The 13,464-nt window shown below is 62.5% G+C and overlaps 1 protein-coding gene across 1 annotated transcript in view; it reads left to right on the top strand.

Annotated features, from left to right (window-relative positions):
• The first annotated feature begins 4,691 nt into the window (after positions 1-4,691).
• CPLX1 (complexin 1) overlaps positions 4,692-13,464 on the top strand; it is a 43,612-nt gene continuing 34,839 nt past the window's right edge. Inside the window, exons 1-2 of the mRNA XM_015449986.3 lie at positions 4,692-4,751; positions 6,324-6,433. Of these exons, the coding sequence (XP_015305472.1) occupies positions 6,403-6,433 (31 nt within the window). The 5' untranslated portion in view covers positions 4,692-4,751; positions 6,324-6,402. The remainder of the gene's footprint in view (positions 4,752-6,323; positions 6,434-13,464) is intronic.

Raw genomic sequence — 13,464 nt, 5'->3', positions numbered from 1 at the left:
AGGCCGAGCTCCCAGGCGCTGGCCTCCCCCAGCTAGATGCTGGACTTCTCTCTCTCACCCAGTGGAGGAGAGGAACGGGCTCAGGGAGCTTCCCAGGAGAGGGCACCCTCCACCCAGCACAGGTCCTGCCCCAGCTCTGGCGAACGGTGAGGGTTTACACCTTGCTTTGCTCATGCTTTTCATGCGTTGTTACTTTTGGAATAATATCGAAATCAGCAGGGGCCGGGCGCGGTGGCTCAAGCCTGTAATCCCAGCACTTTGGGAGGCCGAGGCGGGCGGATCACGAGGTCAGGAGATCGAGACCATCCTGGCTAACACGGTGAAACCCCATCTCTACTGAAAAAATAATAATAATACAAAAAAACTAGCCGGGCGAGGTGGCGGGCGCCTGTAGTCCCAGCTACTCGGAAGGCTGAGGCAGGAGAATGGCGTAAACCCGGGAGGCGGAGCTTGCAGTGGGCTGAGATCCGGCCATTGCACTCCAGCCTGGGCGACAGAGCGAGACTCCGTCTCAAAAAAAAAAAAATCGAAATCAGCAGGAAAATGACAGCATGGATGATGTCAGCACTCAGACTGAATCACTCAGCGCATTAAACTATTAAGTTTGTGTCTGAAGTTTCTGGGTGGGTGCTGTGGGCTGGATCGACATGTGTGGTGTGGCAGAGCCCTGCCTAGGACGGAAGGCCAAGTCCAGGAAACCCTGACAGTGCCTCCGGGACTCTTCCCTGGCCCAGGGCAAGGAGAATGCCTGGCACCCAGGAGGGCTATGGGCAGACAGGACCCAGAAGGTGGGAGCAGGGTGGGGGTGGGGGCCTTGGCAGGGGCTTCCGGAGAGGCTGGAGTGGGAGATTGCAGCTGGGCAGCTGCCTCCTTTCCCTACTGTCTGGAGTGACCCGTGCGGGGTCTCAAACTCAATGCCCTGTGGTCCTCACACAGCCCTGCTCTGTGCTCCTGGGGTCCCTGGCCTCAGCAGGGCTGCTGTCTGGGGATGGAGCATCTGAGGAGCAGTGGGCTGGCTGAGCCGGGGGCACCATTCATGTCCAACTGGCTGGCACGGGCCCCACAGCCAGTGCTTGGCCTAGCCAAGCACTCACGCTTCTCAAGCTGACTTCCGGGGGAGCCCTTGCTGGAGCTCCATCTTGCTCCTCCCGACTTGATCCACACCCCACTTCCTCCTCATCCCAACATCTGCCTGGACAGGGTGGCCTCCGAGTCTTCCCGGCCTGCAAAATGTTTTCCCTGCCTGGATCTTCAACCTGCTGGCCCCTTTCTCGCTCAGCTCCTGCCCCTTGTCTGGGGGCTTCTTCTCCAGGGCTCAGGGCCTCCTCTAGGCCCTCGAAGGGCCAACTGCACCTGCCCTGGTATGGCCAATTGGCCCATGGCGGTTGGCTGGGCAGAGACCATTTTCTGCGTCACCTCCCTCTGCCGCTGGAGTGGAACCTGGGTGGCTCCTGGTCAGCAGCCTGTGACCCTCACCCCAGCTGGGCAGCCCTGGCCAGGCTCACATACCCTGAGTGGGCACCGCCCCCAAGCCCTCCAGCAGATGCCCCTTTCCCTTCCCCAGGGCACCTGTCACTCTGACCTAGGGCAGTCACCAACCTTGTCTGTTTCCCCCAAGCTGTGGCTGGGTCCCCCACTGCCAGGTTAGGACCTAGACAAGTGTGAGAGCTGAGAAGGGTTGCTTCATGTATGGCTGGACGTAACAGAAGTAACAACGGGGGCAGGCAGAGACAGAGAGAGACAGACACAGAGACAGAGACAGAAAGACCCAGAGACAGAGAGATACAGCGACAGAGAAAGAAGAGACAGAGACAGAAAGATAGAAACAGGGCAGGGTGCAGTGGCTCACGCCTGTAATCCCAGCACTTTGGGAGGCTGAGGCGGGTGGATCACGAGGTCAGGAAATTGAGACCATCCTGGCTAACACGGTGAAACCCCGTCTCTACTGAAAATACAAAAAACTAGCCGGGCGAGGTGGCGGGCGCCTGTAGTCCCAGTTACTCGGGAGACTGAGGCAGGAGAATGGCGGGAACCCGGGAGGCGGAGCTTGCAGTGAGCCGAGAACGCGCCACTGCACTCCAGCCTGGGCAACAGAGCGAGAGTCCATCTCAAAAGAAAAGAAAAGAAAAGAGAAAAGAAAAGAAAGAGAAAGAAAGAAAGAGAGAGAGAGAGAAAGAAAGAAAGAAAAGAAAGAAAGACGGTGGCTCAAGCCTGTAATCCCAGCACTTTGGGAGGCCGAGACGGGTGGATCACGAGGTCAGGAGATCGAGACCATCCTGGCTAATAACACGGTGAAACCCCGTCTCTACTAAAAAAAATACAAAAAAATTAGCCGGGCGAGGTGGCGGGCGCCTGTAGTCCCAGGTACTCGGGAGGCTGAGGCAGGAGAATGGCGTAAACCCGGGAGGCGGAGCTTGCAGTGAGCTGAGATCCGGCCACTGCACTCCAGCCTGGGCGACAGAGCCAGACTCCGTCTCAAAAAAAAAAAAAAAAAAAAAAGAAAGAGAGAGAGAGACAGGCAGAAAGACTCAGTGACAGAGAGATACAGCGACAGAGAAAGAAGAGACAGAGACACAGAGATAGAGACTGAGACAGGCAAAAAGACACAGAGACAGATACAGTGACAGGGAAAGACGGAGACAGAGACAGAAAGATAGAGACAGAGAGACAGGCAGAAAGACACAGAGACAGAGAGATACAGCGACAGAGAAAGAGACAGAGAGAGAGAGGCAGAGGAAGACCGGGCAGAACGTAAGGCTGACAGAGGGTCTCTGTCCTCCGTGCCCCAGGCCCCAGCTCCCGGTGTGCTTGGAGCGCAGCCTGGCCTGGGTTACAGAACTGGAGAGGAGTCAGCCTAGGAGTCCAGTGCTGAAGCTCAGACCCCCGGACCCTTCTGCTGGGAGGAGCCTGCACTCCCTGCACCCCTATGCAGACTGCCCCAAAGGCACCAGCATCTCCCCTGCATGCAGCTTGCGCAGGTGGCAGGGTCAGTCGTGAGCCTGGCTCTGGGCTCAAGGGGTCCTCTCTGGGGTCACTGTCGGGGTGAGCTGTTGGGTTACCCACCCAGTTAGGGACGGAGGGAGAAAGTGCCAGGGCCAAGCAGCGACCTCTTTCCTGGACCCAAACATCTCACCCTTGCTGTCCCCTCCCAGGTCCTGAGGAGGCAGACTGAGCAGACCAGGCTGGGGCTCAGGTCAGGCCTCCAGGCATCGGGAAACAGAGAGTCCACTCCATAGCGTATCCAGCTGGAGGTGTGTGAGGACTGAGGCCTCGGACAAGGGGAGGTGGAGATGACCTGAAGGGCCATTGGGGGTCCAGGGGTCGCTGACAGGAAGGGGCCTGGGTGTACGTCCTGCCTCCTGTCCCTGGGCCCAACCTTCTGAGCCCACTTGGCTCAGATCCAAGGAGAGAGGAAGGGACGGTGCTGGGGGTGCCCACGCCAGGGAGGCTGAAGAGACCCCAGTCCTAGGGCATAGGTCCCCCTCCAGGAGGTTGCCTGTGAACCCCCAGGCCCATGCCCCTTCTCACTGCCTCTGGGAGCTCCCGTGGGCTCGGCCCTGGTGCCATCACCCTTCCCTCTCCCCCAGTGCTCCCTTCCTCTGCGGGGGATCCCCTGCCAGGTCAGCAGAGGAGTGGGGACGGGGCAGAGGCGCTGGGGCCAAGGCTGGGGGGTCCAGGCTTCTGAGTCCTCCTGAGCTCAGGCTAAACACGGGACACCGGAGGGGATGGGGCTGAGGGCGGGGGAGACACCGCATCCTCCCAGCGCCAGCGGACTCCCTGGGACTCAGCCGGGAGGGGACACTGACAAGTTAATGTGGCGGCCACCGGCAGCGGCCCCCACTCTCCACCCACCCCCACTCACCACCAGGAGCACAGGGCAGCTCTAGGGTCCCGGTGCGCCCCATCCCTCCCGCCACCCGGCGCCCGACATTGCACAGCAGGGACCCGACCGCAGGGCGGACCAGACCGAGAGCCGACCTTGCGGCGACCCTGCTCTCCCGCAGTGCCGCGTCGCCGCAGAGGAAATCCTGGGGGCCGGGGGAGGGGGCGGTGGGGTCTCCAGCCTTCGTCCCGCTAAAGGAAACAGCGACTCTGTTACACTGAAAGTCAGCCCAGGCCGACCTGCGGATCTCCCGCGGCGAGGGGCTTGGTGGGTTTTCAGGGGTCTGGGGGCCCCCTTCTCCCGCCCTGCGATGCGGGGAGGTCCGGGCAGAGGGCTCGGGGCGGCGGGCGGCGCTCAGGGGCACGGTCCCCGGAGAATGGGGGGGCAGCGACTCCCCCTAACCCCTGACCCCTCCGCCCGGGAGGCAGCGACTTCTCCGCCCGAGGGTTTCGCACCCATCGGCCCGGTGCGGACCCTGTAGGGAGCAGGCCCGCATGGTCGCCCGCATGGTCGGGCTCGGGGCGCGGGGGCAGGGCCGGGGGCGCCCAGATCAGGGGCGGGCAGGGGTCGCAGGCCCAGGCCGGGGAAGGTCGCACCCGGGCGGGGTTGGAAGGAGACGGGGGCGCTTCACTCGGATCCACCCCCGCTCCCGCCCCGCCCCCGCCCCCGCCCGGCGCCCGCGGCCCCGCCCCTCGGCGCTCCCCTCCCCCTGCTCGTCACGCTCGGACGCGGGCGGGGGGCGGGGAGCGCCTCCGAGTGACGCGCCCTCCTCGCTGTGCCCTTCAGCCGCCGCCGCAGCTCACCGGGCGCCACATGGACCCAGCCGGCCCGAGCGCGCCCCGCCGCTGACCGCCTGCGCCCCGGGAAGGTAACCGCGCCCCGAGCGCAGCGCCCGCCCGGTCTCCGCTCCCCGGGTCTCCCCCCGGCGCCGGTTTCTCCTCCCCGGCCCCGGCTTCTCCCCGCTTTTTCCCCCGGCCCCGGTTTCTCTTCCCCGGCCCCGGCTTCTCCCCTCTTCTCCCCCGGCCCCGGTTTCTCCTCTCCGGCCCCCGCTTCTCCCTCCGGCCCCGGCTTCTCTTCCCCGGCCCCCGTTTCTCCCCCCGGCCCCGGCTTCTCCTCCCCGGCCACCGCTTCTCCCCGCGGCCCCGGCTTCGCCCCGCGTCTCCCCCCGGCCTCCACTCCCCGGGTCTCTCCTCCACGGCCCCGGCTTCTCCCCCTCGCCCCGGCCTCTTCCCCCGGTCCCCGTTTCTCCCCCCGTCCCCGGCTTCTCCCTGCGGCCCCCGCTTTTCTCCCGGGCTCCGCGCGCGCTGGGTCCGGGGCGGGCGCTGTCCACTGCCGCGGTGCTGAAGCGGCCCCCGCGGTCCCGGCCCGTGCCCGGCCTCCTCCTCGCTTCTTCCTGTCTCCGAGGCTCCCCCTCTCCTCCCTCGCCCTCTTTCTTTCCTCTCCTGGCGCGCTCCCGCCTGAGGGCCGCTCGCCCGCCCGCAAAGCCGAAGGGTGCGGGTGCGGCGGGGCTGGAGCCCTGCGGGTGTGCGGGGCCCGGCAGTGCCCTTCTTCCCCGCGCCGCGGGAGCCAGGGGAGAAGTTTGGAGGAGAATCGGCGCTGCGGCAAAGGCTCCGAGGGGCGCTCCCCACCCGCCGCCCTCCCAGTCCGCGCGCGAGTCTCCTTCCTCTGCGGAGAGCGGGGGGGTGAACCGTCTAACAGTGTCTCTCCAGGGACCTGTGTTTCCCTGACAGGAGAGACCCCACAAACGCGGGGGGCGCACTGCGGCTGCTGTGATTTCAGAAAGCGCTTCCCAAGAGGGGACCAGAGCGCCCCACCCCACCCCATGCACATCTCGGGAGGCGGGAGTGCTCGGTCCCCGTTCCCATGTGTTCCCGGAAGGCTGATCCCCCTGAAGTTTCTCCCCAACCCCGATCTCTTCTACGTGGGTCATGTGGGGGACACACTGACTGCAGTGCCATCAGGGATAGGGTGACCCAAGCCTGCCTGGTCAGAAGCCACAGGAGCCCGCCCTGAAGGGCAGCCGCTCAAAGACCCACCCCCAACCCTTCTCCACTGCCCTGGGCTCCGGACCACCAAGGAGGCGCTGCTCCAGACACGGAGCTGCAGAGCAGAGCAGTCACCTTCAAACGCCCCCTGGGCCCCGCCCCTGCTTCCGCAGCCTGGCGCCAGGCGCCTCTGAGCGTTACCCCCTAAGCTGTCAGCAGCCCTCCCTGCAGGGGCTTCAGACACCCCAGGAGCTGGGGAGACCACTTTCAGGTCCTCTGGGGTCCTGGTTTGGGTGTGGGGACAGAAACCCCTCACGAACGGACTTCCCAAGCAGCCGCTCCTGGTGGGGAGGGTCCAGCCCACAAGGTATTAGGGGGACACGAATGATGGTCTCTGGGGAAGGCCAGGCAGAGGCCTGCTCAGGGTGACCCGTGACCACTTCACTCTCCCCCAGGAAGAACACTCACTCCTGGCCACACTCGCATGTGAGTTCTGACCCTTGGAGGAGCCGCTGTGGAATCAGAGCAATCGCCATGGAGTTCGTGATGAAGCAGGCCCTGGGAGGTAGGAAGCAGGAGGTGGGGTGGGGAGGGGCTGAGGGGCCGGGCCGCTGGGACAGGCAGACATGGAGAGACCACCACACCAGCTGCTCCTCAAGCGGTCCACCGCAGCAGCGCCACGGCAGCCACACAGCCACCAACTGTGTGGAGGAGCCTGGGGCCTGGGGCAGAGGAGCAAGGACCGTGCCCAGCAGCGCCTGGGGCAGAGGAGCAAGGACCGTGCCCTGCAGCGCCCCCAGCCCGGCCCTTTTCGTGTCCCTGAGACAGAACTGGTGTCCCTGGCGGGATAGGGGCTGCCCTGTAAGCTCACTCTGCCCCGCTGCTGTGGTCGGGGCAGAGCCCATGGACCACGCTGATGCAGGTCCTAGGGGAGGGTGGACACCCTGGTGTAGGCTTTGCAGGGCCAATTCTAAGTGGCCAGGCTAGGCAGCCCCCAAGGGGGCTTCCTTTGGGTGAGGAGGGCCCAGCGGTGGGAGAGCAGGATGCAGGCGGCGGCCTCAGGGACAGGTGTGGGGACAGAGCTGGCCTGTGCATTTGGTGAGGACTCTGTGGGTTTCACTTGGGTGAGGCAGTGCTGTCCTCAGGGAGCCAGGGCTTGCTGGTTACAGGAGCAAAGGAAAAGGCCCAGAACAACTTGTGTGTCTTGACCGCCTCCCAGGAGGGACGTGCAGCCTTTTTTGTGTGTACTGGGGTGGGGGCAGGCCCCCTTCCAACCTGCTGTCTGCTATTTGAAAGGAACCTCGTCCCCACTTCATTGTGGCCAGAGACCATGCCAAGGGCAGCGGCTAAGTCCCTAGTCCAGGAGGTGGGCAGAGCCTGGGCCATACTGGTACAGACATGTCCCAGCAGAGCTGATGGGGTCAACTTAGGCCTCAGGGCTGTCCTGGCGAGTCTCAGTTTTGCTCAGAGCCATCCATCTTATGTTCCCCCAGCTCCTTGGTGCAGCACCAGTGCCCAGAACTCCTGTGAAGGGAACCTGTGGCCAGTGCCCGATTCTACCACTGGAGACACCTTACTTGGGTGGCCTCCACAGGGGAGTATCCTGACCTGATGCCGTTCACACCTTGGTGTGAGTCAGGCCGCCTGGAGCATTTCTGCAGTGGGGGAGCCAGCTGGGTTCGAGGGGCCAGGGACAAGGGTGGACAGAGGGCAGGTGCCGCTTCCCCCAGGACAGGAGCTGCCTGCCTGGCTGTCTCCTGGTGGGTGACTGTGCTTCCACTCAGCACAAATTAAATGAAAAGATGTTGAGCCTGGCCTGGGGCCACATCCTGGAGATTTCGTGGTCAAGGGTAAGCTGCAGGTTGAGTCTAATTATAATGATTGCGTCACCGGGCCGTGATTCAGGGACTAGCCTGCATCTGCGCTGGGAGGGACGCACGTTCCACCCCGGGAGTCCCAGACTGTTACAGATAATTAATTAGGTGGCTAATTCAGGCCCTGAGGTGGGCTTGTAAGAAAACTGAAATATCTTATTTGGCTGTCTGCATGACTGAAATTAGCTGGGTAATTACCAGCCTGAATTCCCTTTTTGTTTCATGGCAGCCCAAAGTTTCTCCTGCAGCAGCAACGGGGCAGGCATCACTCAGCGTGGTGGAGCTGAGAGGGGGCAGCCGGCGGACCCCAGGGGGTTCCACGCTGAGTGCTGCCTAGAGCACCCCACATTGGCTTTGCAGAGCACGTGAGGCTCGGAGCCAGCACTGCTGAGGGTGGGAGCTGGTGGGGGTTCCCAGGCGAGACCTTGTTTTCTGCCTCTGTGCCTCTGTCCCTTACCCGGCGAGCCTCATCGTTGCTGTCTCAGGATGCGTGTGAGTGAGACAGAGTGAGACAGAGATGGAAAATGGGGGGACCTCCAGACAGCACGACAGAGCTTGGCAGAGACCCCAAGAGAAGTACTGAGAAACACACCAAGCCCCGGACACAAAGAAACTGGCAGGTGAGGGAGCAGGAGGCACCCGGGAAGCCGTTCAGAGAGAGGCAAACCCAGAAACAGGGTCAGGGAGGGGGGAGCTGGAGAAAGAAAATGACAGCCCAGAAACAGAGACAGAGAAAAAGACAAATGTGTTATTCAGCACGCACAGGGCCAGACAGGTGAAAACAGAAGGCACGTCAGAGACAGAGAGGGGGGGAGACAGAGGCAGAGAGAGGGGGAGACAGTGGGGAGAGGGAGAGACAGAGAGAGGGAGAGACAGAGACAGAGGGAGAGACAGACAGAGGGAGAGACAGAGGGAGGGAGAGACAGAGAGAGGGAGAGACAGTGGGGAGAGGGAGAGACAGAGAGAGGGAGAGACAGAGAGAGGGAGAGACAGAGAGAGGGAGAGACAGAGACAGAGGGAGAGACAGACAGAGGGAGAGACAGAGAGAGGGAGAGACACAGAGAGGGAGAGACAGTGGGGAGAGGGAGAGACAGAGAGAGGGAGAGACAGTGGGGAGAGATGCATGAGAAATGAACTGCTAAGAGGAGTCAGGGCCGGGAGCGCAGGCAGCAGGGCAGACGCACACGTGCACGCCCGTCAGAGGGCGCAGCGGAGAGGAGGAAGAGGTGAGGACCTGCTGGGGGCTCTGGGCAGGGGAATGGGCCTCACTGAGAGGCGGCCTAGTGAAGTCATGGCCACTCGGGGGCTGTCCACGGCAGGCTGGGTTGCAGGTGTGAGTCTTGCCGAGGAGAGAGTGGCCCAGGCCTGCTCATCTGACCCAACCCTGGGTCTCAAGGAGGGGCCCCTGTTGGGGCCACCGAGGGAAGGAAGCACGGTGGCTGCTGGGGTGACCGCTCACGGGGGAGCAGGAGGCTCCTCTGCAGCAAAAGTGACCTTGAACTGGGGCCGGGCCTCCCTCCACAACATGTGGGTTTGGATCCAGGGTCCTCATGGGAGTAATTTAAAGAAACTGGTTTCATCAGGCCAGAAAGTCGGCCTGGGAGAAACACGGCCTGGGAGCTCTGTGGACAGCGTGGAGGAACGTGGCACGTGTGGGTGCTGTGATCACTACAGACCCTTACAGGGCTAAATTCGGCAGAAGCGACAGTCACCCACTCTCCCGTCCTTCCGCCTTGATGTGACACACACCCTGTTTAAACATGCTCAGGTCCTCGGGAGTGTGCGGGGCAGGCGGGCAGGGGCTTCAGGTGGGAGAGGGTTTGCAGGATGCATATGTGGAGAGGGTGGGGTGCAGAGTGGGGCGGGGGCGGGGGCGTGGGAGGCAGCGGGACACACTCAGGAGAGCCTCTGACAGCCCCAGCAACGGAGCCCAAGGCAGGACGTACCAATGCTCGGCTCTGCCACGTGTGGGGAGGGCTAGTGGGCAGGTCCAGTGACTCCGGTGGTTCAGTCACGGTGGGCAGTGTCCTGCAGTGAGTGCCCCTCACCCATCCAGGCCCAACCCAGGGGGCGCAGCCTGGCCTAGGCTCGGTGGAGAAGCTGTCCTTATCCCCAGAGAGTGGCGCGGTGTTGGGTTCTGTGTCCAGTCCTACATGGGGAGGGAAGGAGTTGAACGTCTGGGGAGAACTCACCTCAGGGGCATGGTCCTGGGTTTGGTGTGAGGAGGAGGACTGTGGTCACCCAGGCCGGGGTGGACGAGAAGCGTCTCGTGGATGGCCCAAGCAGGAAGTGCAGGGCTCTGCCCTGTGGGAGAGCCTCGAGGACCATCCACGATCGGAGAGCCCCTCCGCACCCCTGTAGGGATGGGCTGTGAGTTCTCGGCAAGAACAACCCAAGGGGCTTGTGGGGGCCACCAGTGTCCACCTTGGGGGTTCACGTGAGGCTGGCGAGCGCTGTCCACCTTGGGGGTTCACGTGAGGCTGGTGAGGGGTGCAGCTGGGAAAGAATCTCCCTCTGTGAACGGAGACCACCAGAGCCAGGAGTCCAGGCCATGGATGCCTCAGCCACACTGCAGCCAACACCAGCATCTCCCCCAGCCCTCCACGGGGATGGAGGGGGCACCTCCTTCCTCCTTCCTGGCACCAAAGTGGGGCTCAGCACTCACCACCTGGGACCTCAGGCAGGGCCATGGAGGCAGCTGGGATCTGGGTAGTCCTGCCCTGATTTCCAGTGTCCACCCCCAAGACTTACACCACGGACAAGGCTGGGTGTCCGTCCTGTCCCAGACAGAGGTCCCTCTGGCTCCCCTGCCTCTCTCTTCTTGCCCAGTTTAGAGCTTAGCCTTCTCTGTTTATTGGGGACCCCACAGGCTGCCGATGGTTGAGGCAATGGGGAATTCTGCCAGTTCCTGCCCCACTGGGCCACTGACCAGGCTCTCTGGACCTGGGAGGACGGTGAAGCTGCAGGCTGGGCTGAGCTGGACCTGGGAGGATGGTGGAACTGCAGGCTGGGCTGAGCTGGGTCTAGGATGGTGGTGGAGCTGCAGGCTGGGCTGAGCTGGACCTGGGAGGACGGTGGAGCTGCAGGCTGGGCTGAGCTGGGTCTGGGATGGTGGTGGAGCTGCAAGCTGGCTGAGCTGGACCTGGGAGGACGGTGGAACTGCAGGCTGGGCTGAGCTGGGTCTGGGATGGTGGTGGAACTGCAGGCTGGGCTGAGCTGGGTCTGGGATGGTGGTGGAACTGCAGGCTGGGCTGAGCTGGGTCTGGGATGGTGGTGGAGCTGCAGGCTGGGCTGAGCTGGGTCTGGGAGGATGGTGGAGCTGCAGGCTGGCTGAGCTGGACCTGGGAGGACGGTGGAACTACAGGCTGGGCTGAGCTGGGTCTGGGATGGTGGTGGAGCTGCAGGCTGGGCTGAGCTGGACCTGGGAGGACGGTGGAGCTGCAGGCTGGGCTGAGCTGGACCTGGGAGGACGGTGGAGCTGCAGGCTGGGCTGAGCTGCAGGGACAGCAGCAGATCCAGAGGAGAAACTCTTGAATTCCACGTGGGGAAGATGCTTTTGGCTGCAAGTAACACTCAGAGTGAGAGGGGCTTGAATTGGGGTGATGATGCATCAGGAGGTGGCCCAGCTGCTCAGCGATGCCACTGGGGACCTGGTGCCATCAGGTGCCACCTTCATCCTCAGTGGATCTTGCATTCTGAGCCACTCCTCACAGTCTCAAAGTGGCTGCTGCTGCTCCAGCGTTGCATCCATAGTCAGGGAAGGAAAGAGAGGAGCTAAGGGGCAACCCCTTCATCTGTTTAGTGGTGGTCTTTATGGACTCTCACGGAGGGTTTCCATTTACTCGCCACAGCTAGAAGAGGAAGGTGGGGGCCAAGGTGGGCCCATCCTCCTCCAAACAAGGGCTGGGTGTTGGGCAGGCCTTCCACAGTACCTGATTCACACCCAACTTGGGGAGACTTGGCTTCGAGGTGCAGAAGCCCTAGACAGTGATCCCCCAGCAGCGTGTCCTTCCCAGGCTGACACCTTGGAACAAGGCACGTGCTTGAAAGGCAGTTTGCAAACACCTGACAGTAAAATACCAACACTCGTTCAGAACAGACTTCACAAACGCCGTGTGGTCAGGAGAGCGCTCATCCACGTTGCTGGGTTCGGCAGAGATGCCTCTTACCCCAGATTTCTGGGAGGCTGGAAGGACACTTCAGAGAAGCTGCCTTTCCTCCCGAAACCAGGAAGGGCAGTCCTTTCATCTGGAGAGGACACTCTTGGTTGATTAAGCTGCAACTCAATTATAAATACTTCAGCCCCAACTTGGGAATAAAACGGATATTATGCACTTCAACTGACAACGTTATTTATGTTTTTGCCTCATTGATTGGCAAGACGTTCCTGTTGGGGTTAGAGCGTTTGTTTCAACAGCTCCTGACAGGACTACTTCAGTCACGCTTTGCTGCCATCAGACGCTGCTGGACTCGCGTGGGGAGCACGAGCGTTTAATGCTGGGGTGTCAGACAGAACAAGGAACTGATGAAAGCTTCAGAATGAACATTGAGTCCAGGCAAATCTAACGCTGCCAAACTTCAGAGAACCTGGGTCTCCTGGTCCACACAGAGATCAGACGAGGGGGACACTGAGTGCCCAGCGGCCCCTCACCTAGGCGGTCCCCCAGGATGAGGCGAGGCCCCACCCTCCAGCTCCACCATCCAGTCCAGCACTGTCCTTGGGACAGTGGGGCTCCTGCTGTAGGTGGGCAAAGATCCGGAGTACAGGGTCCCTGCTGCCGGCTGGGCACTGCCCAGCGGACCCTCATCCTGCCCGAGGAACAGAGGAACCCCTTTCTGGCCCAGAGTCTCCCCAGCCCCCCGACCTGCCTGTGCTGCTGTTCCCCAGCGCGGTCCCCACCCAGCAGCTGGGGGCCTCGGGGACACTGGGTCTCCAGGCTGTGCTTCCCTCTATGGATCAGGGTGAACATTGCCTCTCTGTCCCTGCAGGGACTGAGGCCTCTGGCTTGCTTTTCGCAGCATGGCCAGCCCAGCAGGGTGGGGAGAGATCCCCCATTTTGCCCACCGGGTCCCCTTTGTTCTCAAGGCAGGAGGGGTTGGCTCCAAGCCTGGGCTTTCCCTCGGGGCCGAGGGTGCCTTGTGCAGACTGAGGCCAGGAGGGTGAAGGCTGTGGGGTCACACCCTGGAGCAGCTGGTGTGATGGGGCTGGCGGCCAGGCCGGCACCTCTCAGTTCTGCAGGAACGGGGCCTGTTGGCACGGCTGGTTGCTCCTTGGCCTGCACCTGCCCTGATGTTTCTGAGGGAGCCTGGCAGCCTTGCCCTGATGGGAATGCCCGACCCTTGCGTGCAGGCTGGAGAGGCACGTGAAGACCCTCATCGGGCCCCTCCTCAGGACTCACAACACCCGGAGTCATCGTCCTTGGCCCTGATCCACCTTAGCAAAAGAGGTGCCCAGGGCAGCCCGAGGCCGGGGCCCCCCCATCCGCACTGCTGAGGCCAGGAAACCCACACCATGTGAGTGACCGGAAGAGGCCGAATGAGGGACGAGGATTACAACTGTCCTGGAAACCGACAGCTGCGCCATCTGCCACTGATCTTGGCTCTGCTTGGGTCACTCAGTGGCACGTCCACCTCGCCTCTGTCTCCACATGTCCCCTCCTGAAAGCCAGGACCAGGTGCTCTCTCAGAGAGCCTGGCACTCGGCTCCGCAGGCAAGGACAGC

Source organism: Macaca fascicularis, chromosome 5 (assembly GCF_037993035.2).
Source record: "Macaca fascicularis isolate 582-1 chromosome 5, T2T-MFA8v1.1".
In the NCBI taxonomy this organism is placed as follows: Eukaryota; Metazoa; Chordata; class Mammalia; order Primates; family Cercopithecidae; genus Macaca; species Macaca fascicularis.
Note: the sequence above shows the minus strand (reverse complement) of the source record. Positions and strands in the feature narration are given on the sequence as shown.